The sequence below is a fragment of the Lactuca serriola genome, chromosome 9, assembly GCF_051521515.1.
Source record: "Lactuca serriola cultivar US96UC23 chromosome 9, Lser_US96UC23_V15, whole genome shotgun sequence".
Lineage (NCBI taxonomy): Eukaryota > Viridiplantae > Streptophyta > Magnoliopsida > Asterales > Asteraceae > Lactuca > Lactuca serriola.
Window position 1 is genome coordinate 10,792,244 of NC_136416.1, and position 22,440 is coordinate 10,814,683.

A 22,440-nucleotide genomic window follows, 5' to 3' on the forward strand; every position below is an offset into this window, starting at 1 on the left:
AAAACTCATTAACCATTTTTGTCTTAAAGTCGATGTGGGACTCCTTAATCTCACTTATAATATGTTTTCTATTATTATTTTTTTTACCAAACAAAGGGAGTTCATTCAAAACATTTAAGGTAGATCTTAAATATGTTTTGTATATAACTTGTTATAAACTTTTTAAATTTATGGGTCAAGTCAGTCACCTTCCCATGACATAGGTGTTGTTTGTTTTTTCGAAGCGAAAATTCATGAAGTCTGCGGACCACCTCTGCAATCCTCTGTAGCATAAGAGGTGGAACAAACGGCTGCAGCCTATAATAAGAAACATGTTTGTTTTTTAACATCTGCAGACTGCTGCAGTAAACTGAAATTTAAATAAACTAATTTTATAAACTGAAAATAGTTCTCAACACCAAAATTTAATAATTCTAGTTTTAAAACATTGAAATAATAATAAAAAGAACATGTAAAAAAACAAAAATATAAAACTTTTTTTCTTAAAAAAACTCTAAAAAATGTAAAAGAAGCTAATAGTTTTATTCTAGAAAAAAAAACTAATTTTAAAAAACATTAAAAAAGAAAATAATAAAAAAATTAAGAAAGTATTGCAAACATTGTCTACAAAGTTCGTAAAAAATTACATACGTTAAAAAAGATGCAACTAAAATTGAAAAATTAATAAAACGGTAAAAAAATTAAAAAAATCATGTTAAAAAAATCGTGGAAATTATAAAAATAAATTGTGTCACATCCGTAAATAAAAATTTAAGAAAATCAAAGTTTTAAAAAAAAATTTAAAACAAAAAAGTTATACAAAAATTCTTAAAAAAACACTTAGAAAAAATGAAAGCTGAAGAGGTTAGAAGAGGCAAGTCAAGTGCTGCGCCACGCAGCACATGCGCAGAGGTTTTGTAGTATGAAGTCTTCCAAAATACAAACTGCTGCGAGAGGGAAAGTGTTGCGCGTGTGCTGCGTCGCGCAACAATAAGTGGTTTGAAGAGGTTTTTATAGAAAAACAAACAGCACCATAGTCTTGCCACTGTCCACTAGTATATATTTGTGCTCATTAGCCACAAAATGAAAAAAAAAATCTATAGATATTTCGTCGCACCTTTTTTCGGTGGCGGGCACAGAAATTTTCAATGGCAGTAACACCAAAAAATAATAGATGTTACTACGAGTTGAAATGGAGTACTGGACCGGGACCTCCAGGAACCACTTAAGTCAACCACCCCCTCCTATCCAATTACAGACAAGATGGTTTTACAATAGATTTTGACGGAATTTTTGGATATTCCGCCAGTACGTAATCCGTCCGCAAAGTGAAAATTTAAGGAAAAAAAGTTAAATATAATTAGAATCCAACTTTTACCTATATCAAATAAAGAAAAACAAAAAATAATTCAATACATTAAATCCAATTTAAAAATCAAACATAAATATAAATAAACATAAATCTAAATAACTGCCCGATACATATTAGACTAGGGGTGTTGAACGGGTAATGTTTTCGGGTTTTGGGTAATTCGGGTCGGGTAATTCGGGTTTTTCATGTTAGAAAAATTACCCGTTACCCTACCCAAACTAAATTCGGGTAATTCGGGTATCGGGTCGGGTTTGGATAATTCGGGTATTACCCGAAATATATGATTTTTTTTTGAATTTCACCTAAAAATAAATTTAATGAAATAAATACGTCGTGCTTTATTAGTCTTGTTTATATAAACAAACGAGACATAAATGAAGTTACTCAAGCTTTGAACATTGAGATTTTCTACTCAATAATACATGAGATATCAAGTAATTTTTTAACGACTTAATCTAATCTAATAAGATGTTAAAAAAACAAATACCTAAAGATCTTAATTTAAAAGTTTAAAATGTTTAAGATAAATGTAGTCATAAGTTTTGTCATGTTCTAAAGTTTCGTCAAGATAATGAGTTTGTTAGTTGTAATAAAAACTATAATCAAGAAAACAGTTAAATTTTAAAGAACGTGATGATATATAAAAATTACTTTTAATATTGTTAGTGTCGTATTGTCATAATAAATATATTTATGTTTTACAATAATGATAGTTAGTTTAAGCGTGATCAAATACCTGTTATATAGTACAAGCTCTACAAAAAAAAGGAATTTTTAAAATAATTTGGGTAATTCGGGTATACCCGAAACCCAAAAAATATACCCTTTACCCGACCCGAAAAAATTTCGGGTAACCCGATTACCCAGAAAAATTTACCCGATACCCGATTTACCCGACCCGTTTTACCCAATACCCGAAAAAATCGGGCGGGTAATTCGGGTATCGGGTATTTTCGACAGGGCTATATTAGACAAACATATATAATAACTATTAATATTTGTAAGTATAGACTAACCGATTTGATAAAGGCTTGGAAAATCATGGGTTTTATAAATATTTAAAAATATCTAATAAAGCAAACATAATGAATTTGGTGGATTTCAAGGAGGATTACCAAAACACCTCTTTGTTTGAAGTAAGACTTGCAATTCTTCTTTTGTACGTTGTTCCCTTTTAGAGCATTGGGTATGGGTCGGTGTTATAACGTCTTCTTACATGTTACATCAACCTTAACACCATATAAGAAATGATATTCCAATGTTATAACTTGTTAAGAGGTATAAAAAGGTGGAGAGAGAAAGAGAGAAAGAGGAAGAAAAATGATTTTGATTGGTTCTTATTCCCGTTTTGATATGTTGTAACGCCCACAAGATGCAACACAACGAGAAGGGGGGGGGGGGGTGTACAACGAGACGCAACGCCGTTTTGGGCGTCCACCTCAGCCACAATGAGTCTCAAAGAGACCCATACCTTACACTCTTATACAATCTTGCATCATGTAGTGATTATATATAATCTATTATAGCAACATGTTATAATATTAATCCATAATAGTAACGTACTTACTCATGATAGTGATTATTATTTTTGTAAATCGTGTACCGTATCAATTATAATTGGTATATAAAATTATTATTAGTGCAATACCATGTATACTTGATACCAAATTGTTTGGTTACCAAGTTCATGGGGGGCGTTGAGTGGGAGCAAAGTGGGCAGCTGCAAATGACCCAATTTTTTATTATATATATTTATTTAAAAATAACAAGTTATAATAACGGCAAGGATCTTTTTTTTCTTATTCATCCTAGGTCTTTAGTATAATTAATTCTTTAGGACCGGCTCTGACCAAGTTAGTTGGTATAAATGGTAATATTATATACAAACTTTAAAAAAAAAATACATTGGGTAGTTTTGTCATTTGGTAAACAATTAGTTAAATACTACCGGTCAAACATGTTAGCTACCAAATTTTTTGGGACGATTGATAATTTATTGACTAATTTTCCATAATACATATTTGATAGTCATACTTTTTTTACCAATATATGGAATTTGTTTATATTTTTTATCCACAATAACAACATATTTATATTTTTATCCATAGTTTCAACATACCATATTTTTATCCAAAATATCATTATACTTATCTACTTTCCCCTAATAGTGTGATTTACTATCTGTCCATAATATTCGCATGTTATTTTTATTACTAATAGCAACACATTTTTATACATTATAATAACCAGTTTTATTTTTGTTTATCCATAACAACAATGTAATATGCTATTTTTTTTTATCAATATAGGCAATATATATTCGTTTTATGTCCATGAGAGTAACATATTTTATTTTTATCCATAATAACAATATATTTTATTTTGAGAAATTAAATATCCTCCTACCTTTTGATCATACCAATCCTCCTACCCATTTAAATGATGATATGTGTCATATTAGTATCCTAAAATATCATTAAATCCCATTAAATGAGCATTAAATGTTACACATATCACCATTTCATTAGGTAGGAGGATATATAGGAACAAAGAGTAGAAGGATATCTAATTTCTCTTTTACTTTTCATCCTTAATAGCAACACGTTATGTAAAAAAATGGATATATGTGTTATTTGGTATTCATAATTGCAATATACTATACTCGCTTAACCAATATAAAGAACACACTTCATTTTTATCCATAATAACAATATATTTTTTTTCCTATATAAAAAATTAATGCATTTATTCAATAAGTATACATAGGGTGAGCACGAATAGTGGGGTATCCGCTTTTGGAACTGAAACTGCTTTGTAATTACCAGTTTCAGAACCAAAACCGAGGTAATTGGTTTTAGTTTTGGTTCCTAAAAGTAGGAACTGCCAAGGATCGGTTATGGTTTCGGAACCATTACCTGTGGGGACAAATTTTGGAATCGGAGGTATCCATTACCGTTGGATGCGTGGAACTAGAATTGTCGCATACTTGCTGTTTTACTAATTTAAAAAGATATTTAGTTTTTAATATATTGAAATTTGTAAAAAAAAAAAAAATATCTTTCTGAATTTTGTATCTTTTGGATATGTTTATGAAATGTCAATTTTTGTTCCTTTCCTTTTCATATTTTATTTCTTATTTTGGTTTCCTTTATATCATAAGTAGATTATGACCCGCGTTAAACGCGGGGAACACATAAATAAAATGCAAATTTATATAGATATTACAAAATAATTATAAAAAGTAAGGTTATTGGTATTATTGAAACGTGTAGAAATTACACTAAAATAGGTAAATATATATAGCGTTGAAGGACCTCTTTATAGACAACATTTTTTGTTTTATTAGTTCAATGGCCTTGTTTGTCACATATAAGTACCTTCAAACATTTTTTACTTGTGACACGGAAAACAACTATATATAGCCAACCATGCGTGAAAATGGGTCTACACAAGTATAATCCAACATTTAACAATGTACTTTCAAAATACATTGGTATATTATGGCTATATTGCGAAATATAACTGTTTATTTCAAAAAGTAGCAACTTATTTATGTTCCTTCAAAATGAACCACATAAAACCCCCCACAATATTAAATATAAAGAAACTATAACCAATAAATCTGCAACGAAGCTAATCATCTCCCTTCATTCATCTCTAATATCATATCTTTTTTTCCTTAATCTGAGTTATTGTCACTATCATCGACAATGTTAAGATTCATTGATGGCTTCTTTTTTATTTTAGGGATTATATGACAGAAATCATTTATCAGGTCCATCATTTATGTTTATATCTTCGTTTTTTTTGTTGATTTTGATATGTCTTCTTCAGTTTACCACCATTTTTTTTCAGGCTCCTTTTTTTATGAAATAACATTTTTTTTTTGTGAAATTCTTTCTACGGTTTTGAGTATGTGTAGGTATGTTGATTTTTTTGAAGTAAAGAAAGTAAGGTTTTTGTTCGATGTTGGTTCCTAGGCTTGGTTCTTATTTTTTGTGATTTCTCATAATCCATTGCGTTTTATTTTCCATCTTTATCTACAATCTTTATGTATAGAACACTTTATCCATATAGTCATTCACTATAGAGTTTAATGAAGAAAAAAAAAACACCCCTTTAGTTTTATTTACTTTGCAAATTATCGAGCCTCCATGCAAAACTTACAACATAATGAAAAGAACAAAAAACTTTTACGAGGTAAATGCCAATTACGATTCTACCCCTTTTCCTCTTGTAACAATTGTCTATCATCAAAACATCTACTTTTGTGTTTCAACATATTATTAATAGCATGAAAGAACCAAGCATTGTTGCATTTTGGTTAATCACAATGCCTCAAATTATGGGAAGATTTAAATATGGTGATGAGGTTAAACATAAAATATGGTGGTAATACAAGGTTCTTCTATTTCTTACTTATTTATTTACTTATTTTTTAATTCAACTTTATTACGAAATTAAATAACTTCTTTTGTTGATATTAGTGTTTCTTATTTAGAAAAATATGCGATATGATCAACTTCGTGATGCTATAGCAATGAGAAAACTTGGATGAGCAGGAAGTGAGATAAATTTATAATTTATTAACTTCAATGAAAAACTAATTAATTACAATTTTGTTATTGAATTTGAAATACAATAGGGATTATATCAATGGATCCTGAACGTGCAATAAATGATCCAGTGGTAGTACAGAGCATTCCTTACTATAAAAGCAAAGAGAAAATTATGGGCAAAAGTGATGAAGCTCAATCTACCACCATGACCTCAGAACCGGAGGGGGGGGGATGATCTGTATAAACAAAAGTTTTTTCATTTATTTTTAGTGATTTACATATTTGGTCCATGTGTTTATTTGATTTTTTTGGTTTTGGTCCCTAAAAGAATCAGGTTGTAGTTTTTGGACCTTGTTTCGCTGTTTCATAAAACTTTTATGATTGCCTAAGTTAACAGCCTAACTATTAGTTTTTTTTTTAAATCACCATTTTGCCTTTGAACCAAAACTAAAAAACATATAGCATAACAACAAAATTTATATTTTTCTTTTTTTTTTTACTTAAGTTTAGAGTAGATTACATTTTTGGTCCTTGAGTATACCTGATTTTTTTTCAGAAGGTTCTGAGGGGCGTTTTTGGTATTTCAGGGTCAAATGCTGACTCTAGTTGAGTGCACACTTCTATTATACCGTGCATTCATACCTGCCCATATATGGTACCGATTCTTTTTGAAAAAAGAATACGGGAGCCTATTTTCATATTTCACAATATGCTTATATTTAACTTTAAAGCTCACATCAATTGTTGAGAAGGTATATTTCTTATTCTTATTCTGTAACTACCGGAGACATGAAAAACTTTCTAATGAGGGCGTTCATGTCTTTTGTACAACCCGTCTGTTATATTATGTCATGTCATCTCTTGTCTTGTCTATTGATTTTTTACAAAGGTATACACAGACATGTAACATCATAATTTCATTATATATAACATCCAATTTTAACATTGAGTTTACTCTTTTCGAAAATAGGATCATAGTTATCGATTAAAAAGATGGAACCAAGAACCGAACACAACATCAAAAAAAAAAATCAAAAACAACATTATACATCCAAATTATAAGTATTCAACAAAGAACCATATGAATGAGTAAAAACATATAATTTCGAAAACAATATCAAACTTACAGATTAAAATGATTTTAAGGAAGAAATACATACATTTATTCGACTAATCAGACTGATGGGAAGATTGAAGTTTTTTTGCATTTGTTTTCTACGTGAGAATTATGACATAATGTTTGTGTAAATCGATTATTAAAAAGGTTTGAAATATATATACAAGTCAATATGATGAAAATTAGCAGGTAATTAATTGAAATCTCATTTAAACTTAAAATAGAAGATATCATGCTTGAAAGTGTATTGGTTCATAAAAATATCCGAAACTTTTGAAATTTGAAATTAATAGTTTCCGAGATTTCAACATATAATGTATTTGGAAAACAATTTTGAATAGAAATAGAGTCTAAATTTAAGGTTTACATTAATAAGGAACCAATTTTGTATTTGTAAGTTTGGAAAGAATTCAAGTATCATTTTCATTCAATTCCTACATTTAATTTCCTACTATAACGGATTGACTTCTTGTTTGATCAAGGTGACGTAAGCAAATTGATCTAAGGGTGTAAAACCTATAAAGAAAACACAATCAACGGTCTAGATTGTTTTAGATGATATCATAAGGTTTCTCTTTTAATAATATTTAGAGATTTGTTTTCTACATGGGAATTATGACATAATGTTTGTGTAAATCGATTATTAAAAAAAGTTTTGAAATATATATATATATATATAAGTCAATATGATGAAAATTAGCAGGTAATCAATTGAAATCTCATTTAAACTTAAAATAGAAGATATCATGCTTGAAAGTGTATTGGTTCATAAAAATATCCGAAACTTTTGAAATTTGAAATTAATAGTTTCCGAGATTTCAACATATAATATAATTTGGAAAGCAATTTTGAATGGAAATAAAGCCTAAATTTAAGGTTTACATTAATAAGGAACCAATTTTGTAGTTGTAAGTTTGGAAAGAAATCAAGTATCATTTTCATTCAATTCCTACATTTAATTTCCTAATATAACGGGTTGACTTCTTGTTTGATCAAGGTGATGTAAGCAAATTGATCTAAGAGTGTAAAACCTATAAAGAAAACACAATCAACGGTCCAGATTGTTTTAGATGATGTCAAAAGGTTTCTCTTTTAATAATATTTAGAGATTTGTTTACTTTAAATATTTTGACATCTTTCGTCTAGATATCCCATCAAAGTTGTTTAGCGTAAATATTTGACATCCTCCGTCTTGATATCCCGTCAAACTTGTTTTAAACGATTTCCATAATTGATTCCAAAATCATGAGTTTGACCCTCTTAATTAAATAATATACTGTGAATTACCTACTTAACATCAATAACTACACAGATTTCATACGGTTTTTCTAGTATTTTGAGAACATGTCCAAGAGCAAATTATGATCAATGTATTTTAAGCATTTGACAATTTTACTACTATTTGGATAATAATTCTTTTTGTAAGGCGGAAACTAAAAAAATAACAGAGCCAGGTTACCTAGTCCCTAAACCAATGGTTTTGGGATTTGTTCCCAAAATTTTAGAACAGTTTATACAGGTTTCGGCTCCAACTTTATAAGAATCGTCGGTTCCGGTTCTAGCCAAATTAGACGGATACCCGCCCAAGCTCACCACTATGCATACATGTTGCGATTAGGTATACTCACAGGAGGACAACTCACAGGAGGACAAGCTCACCAATACGATGTTGTATCATATATATATATATATATATATATATATAGAGAGAGAGAGAGAGAGGTTCCGTTGACATTAAAAATAAAATACAGATCTTGAGATTCAACCTCAACCATATATTTCACATCTATCGTTCTTATCATCCGCGACATACATGTTATAATCATAAATGATTATATAGCGTCGTCCGTTCCTTTCTCTTCCGCCACCATCTGCACCATCACAACTGCCACCACCAGTACCACCAACTCTGACACCAGCTGACCCTACCACTCTCACCTCCGTCATTTATACCACCGTCACCACCACCTCTTCTGCCACCAACTGTCATAATCATTTATGATTACCCAGTCTTAACATACATATATCTATAATCATTTATGGTTAGCATATACGTATAAACATGCATAATCATGTATGATTATACCTCTCTGTCATATAATCATTTATGATTAGACATACCCTGGTGCTGCTAGAGTGTTAGAGCGGTAAATGAGAAATATGTGGTTGAGGTTGAATCTCAAGATGTCTATTTTTTTTTAATCTCAAGTGAACCGTCTCATATATATATATATATATATATATATATATATATATATATATATATATATATATATATATATATATATATATATATATATATACTAGGTGTAAGACCCGTATATTATACGGGTTTATTAAAAGTAAATTTTTAATATGAAAATATATAAACATTAAATATTTTATAAAATAATGTTTTTCCATACAAAATGTAATCTTTTGAAGCATTTATGAAAGAAATCAAATCGTTTGGAGCATTTATGAGAATATATTATCAAATTAATAGAATGATAACCTTACATATATATAACCCATTAGAATTTATTAAAATTTTATTTTAAGAAATGTGAAATCCTCAAAAAATGACAAGTGGAAAATAATAATTTTAAAAATCTTAGAAAAATTACATGTGGCAAATTGAATGAGAGTTTGACAAATGGCAAAAAAAACCTTCATTTATTAGTATATATATATATATATATATATATATATATATATATATATGGAAAAGGGAATATATGGCTGTTAGGTATTTAAGCTTAGGTATAGAATATGAAAACCGACGTCGTTTAGTTGGTAAACAATCAAATTCTTTAATTGATTTCCCGGTTTCTTAGAATAATGTTTCTTTCCTTCTTTCAATATCAACATGCACGATCATTCTTTATTGACTAATCATCTTCAACCCTAATACGGCAATCGGTTCCTTATCTTCTCGTGTCGTCTTTTTCGATCGTACATCGGTTGTTCCAGGTTGACTGAAAAAACGTAAGTAATGATAGATTGATCGAACTTTTTTCTTCTCGTACCGTCTTTTTCCATTTTATATCTCTGTTTCAGTTTGATTGGAAAATCGTAAATGGTTACAGATTGATTGAACTTTTTAAAGATAGTATAAATTGATTCTTAATTCATTAACTCGTTAATTTTTCTATAGCGATCGTCTTCTTTAAATTCACATCCCATGTTTCAGGTAGTACTCAAATCGTTCCCAGTCATTAATCAAATTGTTCTAGGTACTAATTAGTTTGTGTAGTGTATAATTGATGAAAATAAACAAATTAAAGTGTGTGCACTTATGCGATGTGACAGGTAATATGATAACATAAGCCATGATTCATTTATTATGCTAAAATCCCAATAAATTTCTTTATAGAAAAGAAAAACGAAAGATCAATGATGTATATTGCAAGTATTAGGAAAATAATAGGAATTATTCTGTTTTTCTCTTCTTTAATTGTATAAAGCACATATTAAATTATGAAGAGTACATACTGGAAGAAAATAATTTTTATTTGCACCATACTAAATTATACTATGTTTGACAGCTTTACCGTTTTATATTTCTAGTTATAATTTTTTTTTAAAAAAAATCTCAATTCTTGTGTTTATATGACCTACAGGTCATTCACTATGAACACAGACATTCGACTAGCAGATGACACTACTGAAATACATATGGTTGAAGAAATTGATGCAAATAGTTATTTTGAATCAACCTTAGAGTGTGAGAAAATAATTGATGTCAATGTAAATCTTGGTCATGATGGAGATGAAAGTATCATGGGAAAGGTTTTTAATACACCTCATGATGCCTATACGTTTTATAATCAATATGCTTTTTTACATGGATTTGGTATACGAATTCATTGGGACTATAAAAATAAGACGACAAATGAGGCTTACCGTAAGATGTACGTTTGCAATAAAGAAGGGTTTAAAAGATCGAAGACTAATAGTTCATGTGTGGGTGCAAAGAAACAACGTAGAGATTTGAGGACCGGATGTCAAGCAATGCTTCGAATTTCAAAAGGAAAAGATGGGCTATGGTTTGTGGACATGTTTAACGATACCCACAATCATGAGTTGAGCACTACACCTACAAAAGTAACGAAGCATCGTTCTCATGGGAAGTTACATCGTTCATTGGCATGTAAATCTCTTATGATAGAACTTGGTCAATCGGGGTTAAAGCCTTCTCAAATTAAAAAAGCTGTTAATGCAATGAAAACTCCACAGGACATTGATGTTACTTCAAAGCAATGTGTGGATGTCTTATCTGAGCAACGAAGACAATACAAAGGTAAGGAGTTTTATGGGCTTATCAAACATTTTCAAGATAAAGCATTAGTAGATGTTAACCAGTATTTTGTTGTGGATTTATTTGAGGATGAGTCACCTCGAAATATTTTTTGGGCCGATGGAAGATCAAGGGATGCGTATACTAAATTCGGAGATGTTGTTGTGTTTGATGTTACATACATGACGAACAAATTTAAGATGCCATTTTCTCCATTTGTTGGGATGAACCATCATGGTCAAACCATATTGTTTGGTGGTGCATTGCTAGAAAATGAAAAAGAAGAAACTTTTCGATGGTTATTTGAGCATTTTTAAAGTGCATGTTCAACAAGCACCCATATGCAATGATAACCGATCAAGATAAGGCTATAGGTAATGCAATAAAAAAGTGTTTCCAAACACTCGACATCGCTACTGTGCATGGCATATTAAGAAGCATGAGCTTGAACATCTTCGACCGCTGGTAGCCCATTATAGTGATTTTAAGGAGTCTTATACACGATGGGTAAAAAGTGATACAATTGAAGAATTTGAAAAGGATTGGGAAGTTATGTGTAGTAAGTATCACCTTGAAAATTATTGTTGGATCACCGATATGTATAACCAATGAAAACATTGGGTTAAAGCCTACTTGAAGGATGTTTTTTTTGCTGGAATGACAACTAGTGGACGAAGTGAGAGCATTCATTCCTTTTTTGATGGATTTGTTAATTCCAAGACTATGTTGAACGAGTTTGTAGTTCAATATGATAAAGCAGTTGAATCTCGAAGATCCGTTGAAGAAGAGGAAGACTTTAAGACAATGAACTCGAAGCCAATTCTATCTTCTATTCATCCAATTGAAGCAAAAGCAGGTGAATGTTATACCAGAAATATTTTTGAGATTTTTAAAAAAGAATGGATAGAAGCTACGCAAAATTTAACTCATGAGACATTAAACAAATGTACAGAATAAATCAAATATAGGGTTGGCCAAGTGAATATTGATAAAGCGCATTGGAGATTTGTTAGCTATCGTTTCACGAATCAAGTGGATGTCAGATGTTCGTGTGCTAAATTTGAAACATATGGCATATTATGCAAACATAGTTTATATGTGATTAAGAAGAGGAATGTTCAAACTCTTCCTGATCATTATATTTTACCTAGGTGGACGCTTGATGTTAGGTTTAGGGTGGGTGCTCGTTGCGTTGGAATGGATGATATCAATACTGAAAATGAAGTTAGTGCCTTAACCCTATGGTATGTTCGTGCAAATTGTACCAAAGCAATCGAACTTGCAAAGGACTCCCCTTCAAAGATAAAAAAAAATTCAACAATTTAGTGGTAAAGTTTTTAGAAGATGAAATTATTCAGAAAAAGCCAAATGGACCTCAAAATGCATCTCAAGATTCTTGTATAGGAATTTCCCAAGTAGACATGATGCCTCATATATCTATTCGGGATCCTGTTGTTCTTACTAATACGAAAGGGCGTCCTAAAAATGCAAACAGGATTAAGTCTTCTTTGGAGGTGGCAAAGAAAAAGAGAACTTGTTCTCACTGCAAGGGATTAGGTCATTATGCCACTGGTTGTCCAAGAAAAAAGGTAATTTGTGTTTTTTTTTTCTCTAATGCTTCATGATTTTTCTAATCTAATTCTCAACTTTTTTTTATTGTATCAGGAAGAGGAGGCTTTACAAGACAAACAATGAAGCTATTTTTTGAAGTTATTTTAGGGTTGGAAAAGAATAAAAAAACTAGCTGCTAAATTATTATTTTTTATCATTTGATTTATGCCAGACTTATACCATTGCTGATGAAGTGGTTATTTGAGATTTGAGTTCCCATAATAAAATAATGAAAATGATATTTGATGCTTGAGTTTTCTCAAATCGCAATGCAAATTATATTTAAGACTTGGAGGTGTATTATTATTTGAATTAGTGATTTGCCATTGTGGATTCTCATTTCAAACTGTTTTTTACTATTTAATAATGTTATCATATTTGTGTAAAAACATCCAATCACCTTCTTTGATTTTTTTTTTGTTATGAAATATTGTATGCACCGACTGTATCTTCACTATATAATGCACTAACAAAACAAAGTAGAAGTACAATGCTATAATAGACAGTATGATGTTGTAATAAGGGAAAAAATAGAAATCGATGCTTTAATATAGTCGTTATCAATTTAACAAACAAAATATTGGAAGAGTATACAATATATCTTGTGTTTACAAAAAATTATAAGAATATTTTTTTCTTGACATAAAGGCTAATAACAACATTTGCAATCAGATGCATCATCTCAAGTAAATTGTCATTCGCAATCGGATGCGGCGAATAAAGATGGAGGGCAATCCATAACAAAATCATGGACGATCCTTTAATAAAAATCGGTTGCATAAATTGCAATATATACTATTATACATGGTAGCTTTGTTGTTGGTTTGTGAAGTAAGCCATGGTAGATGTATCCACGTTGATCTGTGAACACAAAACCAAAAAGAAAGACTTAAAGAGGTTTTAAAGTAAACATGATGCAACAACCAACATGAAATCAGCAAATTTGCAAAGGTTACAATATGGGTTTAATAATTTTGATGCTCTTGCTGACAATAATCCACTAAGTAAACATAAACTTTAGACCAACTTGGTCAAATATTTTTTTTCGCAAATCAATATCAAATTGTTACTTATAAAGTCAAATGTGTGTATGCAAATCAATACAAATTCACGACTTAAGCTTTCAACAATAAACATAACGATATCATAAAAAACAATAATTTGGGTATTTTTCTCCAACTACGTTTCACTATACATCTCATGTGAACTGATATACATCAAACTGAACCAAATAATCAGACATAAGTCAATTTGGAAATCGATCATACTAAACCTCAAACCCCAAAAATTGGTAAAAGGCAAATTAAGAAAAACCCAACAAGATTAAATTGAATAAATTGACCTGAAATTCCACTGTGTTCAACCAATAACAACTTATAATAAACATATTAAGAATACCCACAAACCAAATAACCTAAATACGTAGTGAGTAGTAGTTCAATTAGTGGAAAATAACACAAAATTAACGAATTCAAAACACTGAGTACGTCTGTGTATTGTATTACAATGCTAGAGTTCGATGGAGAAATTGAATTTAGGATACAAAATAAGCATATTTCAGTTTTGATTGTCTTCAATCTTCAAAACGTGTCTGGTCGTATTTGACTCTTTGGAAAGAAGGGTTCTAGAGAAATTTTGTCTAATTGATTTTTTTTGGCCTTGGACAGTCTTGGGGCCAAACAATAAGGAAGAAGGAAGTAGGAAGTAGGGAGAATGACATCGACGAACAATCTGGGAGGGGTAAATGGAAAAGTCTGGAAAAATATTACATGCGAATTTGAGGAGGAAAAATCAGAGGAAAACCGTTCATCTATTTTATAGGAAAACGACAACGTTTTAAAGGTTCTGTACCTAAATTTGGCTACATAACAGCCATATATTCCTATATATATATATATATATATATATATATATATATATATATATATATATATATATATATATATATATATATATATATATATATATATATATATATATATTGAAATTAAAAAAAAACTGTTGATTGGGGACAAAATAATGAAAGAGACATTAAGATTTAGTGGATACGTAGCAAGTACGTGTTACGAGGTGAAGATCCCCTCGTACCTCCCTCCACCGAGCAAAACACTATCCATATTTGCATCTGTAAGGCCAAGGCATTTACTTACACATACAATGCAAATGCAAAAATGCAAATGCAAATGCGTTCACGTGGTTCCCCTCTGCCGCCTGCTATTATTATTATATATATTCTTGGTCAGTTGGTCCCACAGATATGATCATCCATTAATTATTACCATCCAAAATTTACTCTCATTAAAAAGAATGTTATGAAACGTAAACCACCACTGTCCCTAACCAGGAACATCCTTTCACCATCATAATAATTAATAACTACCCTTGTTAAAATAAATATGAAATTATTTATGTACAACAAGTCTTGGGATTTGTAGATAGACTTTGTTGTTTCATTGAAGAGAGTGAGGGAGAATCCCAAGAGAAAGGTGTGCCTGTTTCTTTGATAACTATTAAAATAAATGTCATCCTTAAAGAAGATCACAGGATGCTGCTTACCTTTTCCCTTACTTGTGCTTTTTTTTTTATAAGTCTCAAGCTTTAAAACCAGAAAGAGAACATCAAGAAAGAAAGGGTCCTCTATCTATCAGAGCATCAGGTGGATAATAACTTTAAAAAAAAAAACAAAAGCTGTATCAGAAGATTACATCACAGAGATACAAACATGCAGCACCAACTCATGCACCAGATGCAGCACCGCCCCACACCCACACCCACAGGTGCCTTCAACACCACCACTATTACTACTGATCATATCCAACAGGTCTCTGTCTCTCTCTCTCATAAGTTACACTAGTGGCTACTTTTTAACTTAATGGCTGTTTTTAAATTGATTTGTGCAGTATTTGGATGAAAACAAGGCACTGATCTTGAACATTCTGGAAAATCAGAGTACAGGAAAGTTCAGTGAATGTGCAGAGTGAGTCTACTTTTATTTTTATTTTTTTTAAATTGTATTCTTCCTCCAATATTATATGGACATAAATATGCTCTTTTTATCCAGAAACCAAACAAGGCTACAGCACAATCTCATGTATTTGGCTGCAATAGCCGACTGTCAACCAAAGTCATCTTCTACTCAACTCCAGGTTATATACCATGCAACATACTGTTTCTTTTTAATTTTGTGTTGATGATACGTATAATAAGATGCTAAAGATGGTATGCAGCAACAGCAATTGCAACAGATGGTCCCCAATTCCCATATGTTGACTCAATCACACACAGTGTTCCCTCAGCAACCACCCTTTACAATGATACAGCAGCAGCAGCAACACGTGTTGCAGAGCCAGCTTGGCATTCAGGCCCCACGAAGCGGAAGTGGGACCAGCATGGAAGGTCAAGGATGTGGAGTTTTTCCTGATTTCAGCTTTGGGGAAGTAGCCTCCTCACATGGAGTTAGAACAGCAACCTTTTTAACAGCTAAAGATAACAGAGGCATAGCTGGTAGTGCTTCTAGTCATGATACTCATGAACATGAAGGTTCACACGACTTTCCACAAAAGAAAGGAAAATTAACCACAACAACTTAACGCTAGCTGTCTCCCAAGTAAGAGACAGAGTTCAATGAGTTTTGACCCTGAGTTGACTTCTTTTTTTAGATGTGCTACTTTGTACTAGCTCTACCTGGTTTATGTTGTAATAAGATAAGATGGTTTACAAGAATGTGAATTCAGATAAATACTGTTCTATGAGTGTCGCCATTAATGGTTTGTTTTAGGAAAAAGAAATTAGTCAAGAACTTGAATAATTAATTTACTTTTCTTAAATCTTAAATCTTAAATCTTATGTATATACACACAAGATGATAACATGAAGCAAACATACATTTTCTTTATGATTGATTCGACAACACAACATGCTGTACAATGGTACAAGTAGTGATACAACAACAAAACTTATATTGTAGTAAACGGAAATACATACATACATACACTAGGGCCATCAAAGATATGAATGGAGTGATGGAGTCTAGTTAGAGTCGAATAGTGCACATAACTGCAGTTTTGAAATCTAAAGGTTGTTGAAATGGTGGTTTGGTGATTAGGGTTCTCCATGTCTTCTTCTGAGGGTGGTATATTTGGAGGAATATAGATGCTGACCTTTTATTGCGTCTCAACCTTCGGTTCTCTGCTGAATCAGCTCCATTGTAAAGGACCATAACATGCAGCTCACTGTTTAGAGCAGTGAACCCCATTGATGACTCATCTGCTGCTCTTTTTGGCACACTGGTTTCCTTCCACCAGTGGTTTGAAGCCATGTCATACCTGTAACCATGTTGGAATTATGCAAATGAGATTCCAGATGACTTGAAAATTTGAAATCACAAAATTAGGGTTGAAGGTGTGAATGGGTAGGTACAAGATACCTGAGTATATCATTCTTGTCGAGCATGAAAATTCCAGGAGAACCTCCATTGATATCCTCAACAATTGCAATTCTTCCAAGCTGCCTCCTCTCTCCTTCTTCCCACATATCCCCAAGCTCTCTCCACTTCCCAACCCCACCATTTTTCAACTGCATCACCACTGCATCCCTGTAATACTCGTCTACAGGAAAAACACCCAGAATTGTCCTTGACTCGCCATACCCACCCATAACCCAAAATTCCTTCTCTTCATCCACATTCCCCACCATAAACCCAACACAGCCTGCTCGAAACCTGGGCAATCCATCCAATGCCACCCATTCATTCCTCCTAATGTCATACATCTCCACAGAGCTCATCCTGCTTCCCGCAGCACCAAACATGGTGTGCCTGGACCCACCGCCAGCCACAAGAATCCGGTCAGTATTAGGGATTGCCGCACAGGCAAAGCTCCCACGAGGTGAAAGCATGGGAGGAAGAGAATCCCAACTTTGTGTCACAAAATCATATCGGAAAGCCGCAGAAGAAGGGGATGGGCGATCCAGCGGGAATGATCGGGTATCAAATAGGGACCCACCAAGTACATACAGGCGAGAATCATGAGAAACAGATGTGAAATTACAGAGACCATATACGTGAGGATTACATGGCATCGGAGGAAGATAACACCAGGCGAGATTTTGGGGGTCGAATAGGTAAGGCGAAGAAATGGAAGGGTCTTGAGGGAAGATACAGAGGATGTGAGAGCGTTTTAAGAGAGGGATGTGTTTATGGCGGATTGAGCGTAGGGTTCTCGATGAGAAAAACTGTTTCCATGATTTACAAATGGATTTGAGTCGCCCGTGATGAGAGAACGGAAGAAAAGCAAGAATCAAGGTTGCTAAATCGTCCGGGAGTCCTGGAATTAGGGTTAGGGTTGGATTTTGTGTATGAAATTCTGCACCGCTAGTGAATGAATAAGATGTCAATGGAGGAGGCATTGTCTATGAAAATATCCACGATGTACATCGATTATTAACAGTAAAGAATTCAGAAATATAATCGAATGTCTGGACAAAGGTGTATCTACGGGTGAAAGAAATTAACCTTCGGACAGGGGAATCGAACCTAGAAATGCAACCTTAACAAATACGAAAGGCAATTTGCATACGTGCATAAAGAGGGTCGGCCGGCGGTGGCTGACGGGAGGCGGTGGCGTAAATCTTGGCCAATACAAAGGTCAGCGGCTGCTATGGATTGATTGGGTACTAAAATTCGTTGGAATAAGTTTCTGGATATATTACGCCGTTTGGTACTTCATGACGTTGACGCCTTTGCTTCTGGCGAGTTTTCAAACGGTTCATTTTCAATCTAATTACGGGACGATTTTTTTTTAAAAATAAAAATAAAATTTTCTAATAAAAGAATAAATGGAACGAAAGGTTTTGAAGAGTTTTATAAAGGGCTGATCACAAAAATATGATAGTAAGATCATCCTTCAAATCTTATGATAATTTATTAAAATGGTTATTTATTTTGTTAATATGATTTTTATAAATTACGAAATTGCTTTATGGTTGTTCTTCACTGAAATGAACTACAAATTTTCTTTTCTTTATGAAATTTGATCATATAAAGATTTTATAACACTCATGCCCCATGTTTTTGTAGAGTTTTGTACCAAGGGACGGTACTTTTAAAAAGTATTTAGTGATTAATAGTATTTTGAAATTTAATTACTAAGGGGTCGTTTGATATTTTCCAACTAACTTAGAGTTGACTGAGTTAAAAGCCGATTGAGTTAGAAGTTCTTACTGAATTAACTTCTGACTGAAACTTGTTGTTTAATTTTGCATCTGACTAACCATATAAAATAACTATATTACATTCACCCAACATTTCCATAAGAAACCATTTTCATTGTCAACCATAAGAATCATGCATCCATTTTTCTTCTAGTATAATAAAAAGAAAATACACCAAATTTTCACATTTTCACAATAACCCAATTTTACTGAACACAGGAAATATATACAAACCAAAATTGCAAACCAAAATTGCAATCAATGTAGCAACTTTGAAACACAAACAAGGTAAGAAAATAGTTTTTACACAGTTGGCTATTTTTAGGATGTATGTTTGAGAATCCAAAGTTTTTATCTTTATTTCAACGGTGGTTGCAGAAGTATTACCCTCACAACACCCAAAATTCATAACATCCTTACCACCATTATTGCCCTTCACGGATGCATTGAAGCAATCATCGGATGAATCCTTTGGTTTGTAGCATTCACCAAACACCAAATCAGTATTTCATTTGAATTATTCAGCTCAAACACCCAAATAACTCAATCTGTTGTTAGGGAAATCTAATGAAACTATCATGCAAAAATTTCATCAAAATAATCAATCCTCCTTCAACATCGAATTCTAGCCATTAAAACAAATTCGAAAATCAATTCTAAATACTTAAGGAAGTTTCAATTTTGATTCGACATCATCAAAATATCAACACCATCGATTCATTCGAACCATAAAATTCATTTCAAAATATATTCATCCACGGTGAAACAACAATATCAACGGTCCATAAAATTGGTTCCAATATCAAAATATTATTACAAAATAATTCTATCACAAGATTTGATTAGCAAAGTATAACATAATAATCGAGAAATATAAGAATCGACCAAGAAGTCAAAAATTTTAAATTGCACAATTTCACATGGAGATTAGGTCACTTCATAAAATATCACATCAGTTACCTGAATGGCTGGCTTGAGGCGGAGGTCGGCGGCACTGCTTGAGTCGGAGGCGATGAACGTGGCCGGCGGGAGGAAGGGTGAAGCAGGGGTTGAAGACGCGTTGTGGAGAGACATACCGAAAGATGCAAGTTTTTGATATTTGTTTGCCTTTGCAGATGTCGGAGGAGAGCAAGGTGAAGGAACGCATGAGAATGGAAAGGGCAAAAAAAGGAACGATTCTCATCTGTTTCAGTCAGTTAGTTTTTTGAGATGACCGGGTAAGACGTTCAAGGATCGAGTAAGATGCATCATATGGAGGTATCAAACGCACTGATGTAACATCCGGTTTCCCAAGTATATTATTTTCTTATTAATTAAGAAATTTTTTGAGTGACTCGATGAGTTGGTGCCTCAACTCGTCGAGTAGAGTCGCATTCGGTGACGTGGATTAATGAGGCGACTCGACGAGTCTGTGAGCTGACTCGCCGAGTCAGCGTTGCTGAAGGAAATCCTAAATTCTCGGGCATGTGCCCTATTTAAGGACACTTATAGCCTCCATTTCATTTCACCAACACCCTTATACCCTTGAGAGAAACCCTAACGTCCATAGTGAGCTTGAGTGGAGAGAATAGCTAAACTTGTGATCATTTTGGTTCATTTTCTTGAAGAGGAAGGAAGGTTCATCACAAGAGCAAGAAGGAAGGGCTAGAGGATCTGTTCTTCTTCATCTCAAGCTTCTGATTAAGGTAAAAAGATTTTACCTTTTCTTGTAGAATGGTTAGATCTCATGTTCTTGAGATTTAGGGCTAGTATCACCTTCATGTTGGGACTTTGGATGCATCAAACCCCTTATTGAGTCTAGACTTCAGATCTAGACCTTGTGAGGTCCAGAGAGTCCAAAAGTTCAGAGCTTTAGTTGCCCAATTGAAGAGTTTTACATTATGGAAGCATTAATGGAGTGGTGATGGCATATAGAGCAAAATATGCCATGCATGGCCATCAAGATTGAATCTTTACGTGACTTTTAGACATTGGGAGACTAAATCTAGAGGTTGGAGTTGCAGATTTGTTTTCAAGTGCCCAATTATGGAACTCGATTGGGTAGACTCGTCGAGTCTATAGGAGGACGTGACGAGTCGTGCCGGGTTTGTCCCTACGTTCGTGGCCTATTGATAACTCGTCGAGCTGGGGGTTTAACTCGACGAGTGCTCTCGGCGAGTCACATGGGGGTTTAACTCGACGAGTTGAGAGAAAACTTAGCAAGATCCCTGATGATACGAGTGCACTCGGCGAGTCACATGGGTGCACTCGGTGAGTCAGGCCAACTTTGACAGTTGACTTGCATCGACTCTGTTGACTTTGAGGGGGAGTTAATTATGAACATTTGAGACCATAGAGGAGTAAAATACTCTTTTACCCATCCCAAGTGTTGGAAAGAGAATAAGATAACTTGTGGTGTACTTAAGTAAGAATGAGTATTGATTAGTGATACTTATCAAATGTGTAGGCGAAGGTTAGTTCGAGAGTTCCGAGTACATGTCTATTACTTGATAGCTACGAGGTGAGTCTTCTCACTATACTTTACCTAGAGTGGTAGTATGTATGACCGAAAGGTCTTTTGTGCTTAATTAAAGTTGTATATTGTATGTGTGATATATGTTATGTTATGACCGGACCGGAGGGTCCAACGAGCCATGGGACCGGAGGGTCCCAACCAGACCGGATCAGAGAGTCCAACGAACCGTGGAGCCAGAGGGTCCCACTAAGACACACGGACCGGAGGGTCTACAGTGTTATAGCCTCGAGTGGCTAATATGTGTTGTATGTGGTATTTTGGGGAACTCACTAAGCTTTGTGCTTACCATGTTATATGTTATGTGTTTCAGGTAGTTCTGAGGACCGCGGGAAGGCATCGACATGATTGTACACACCCACTGAAGATTGTTTGTGATTTTAGAGGATCCTGGAGTTTTATGAATTGTTCTCTTAAAACATGATTTTTGGATGAATTGGATTGTGACATTTTATGGTTTAAATATTAAAATCAATGTGTTTAGAAATTAAAATTTTGGTAAAATTTTACGTCGTTACAAGTTGGTATCAGAGCCTTGGTTTGAGGGATTCAGATGCACCTCCTGGTGTGTTTGAACTCAAACTGAGGATTTGAGAAAAGTTTTCGAAAGAAAGGAAAAATTTTAAAACAGGAACAAGTTTTAAGACAAAACAAGTGGAAGCGGTGTGTACAATCAGCCAGAGCCCGAACGGTGATTTCCCAAAATAGCCTTACTTGTATTATAAGATTACATGAGATATTTATGAGATATTATGCATGCTAGAGAGTAGGCTAGGTATTCTTATTAGGACTAGAGTGTCC

At 33.1% G+C, this 22,440-nt stretch overlaps 2 protein-coding genes and 1 pseudogene across 3 annotated transcripts; 2 read left to right on the forward strand and 1 right to left on the reverse strand.

Moving 5' to 3' along the window:
- The first annotated feature begins 10,783 nt into the window (after positions 1-10,783).
- LOC145075329 (protein FAR1-RELATED SEQUENCE 5-like) lies at positions 10,784-13,001 on the forward strand (annotated as a pseudogene).
- A 2,362-nt stretch (positions 13,002-15,363) lies between these two features.
- On the forward strand, positions 15,364-16,640 carry LOC145073131 (GRF1-interacting factor 3-like). 2 transcript variants are annotated; one of them, XM_079019690.1, is made up of 4 exons: positions 15,364-15,738; positions 15,818-15,894; positions 15,979-16,063; positions 16,151-16,640. In XM_079019690.1, the coding sequence occupies exons 1-4, from the start codon at positions 15,640-15,642 to the stop codon at positions 16,505-16,507; spliced, it is 618 nt and encodes a 205-aa protein (XP_078875816.1). In that variant the 5' UTR covers positions 15,364-15,639; the 3' UTR covers positions 16,508-16,640. The 2 variants fall into 2 exon arrangements, with proteins under 2 accessions (XP_078875816.1, XP_078875815.1); XM_079019689.1 differs by having other exon boundaries at positions 15,374-15,738; positions 16,145-16,640.
- Positions 16,641-16,788: 148 nt separating this feature from the next.
- Positions 16,789-18,629, reverse strand: LOC145073130 (F-box/kelch-repeat protein OR23-like). The gene is made up of 2 exons (XM_079019688.1): positions 17,344-18,629; positions 16,789-17,242 (listed from the first exon to the last, which is right to left on the reverse strand). Exons 1-2 carry the CDS (start codon positions 18,321-18,323, stop codon positions 16,951-16,953), a joined length of 1,272 nt encoding a protein of 423 aa, XP_078875814.1. The 5' UTR covers positions 18,324-18,629; the 3' UTR covers positions 16,789-16,950.
- Positions 18,630-22,440: the final 3,811 nt, after the last annotated feature.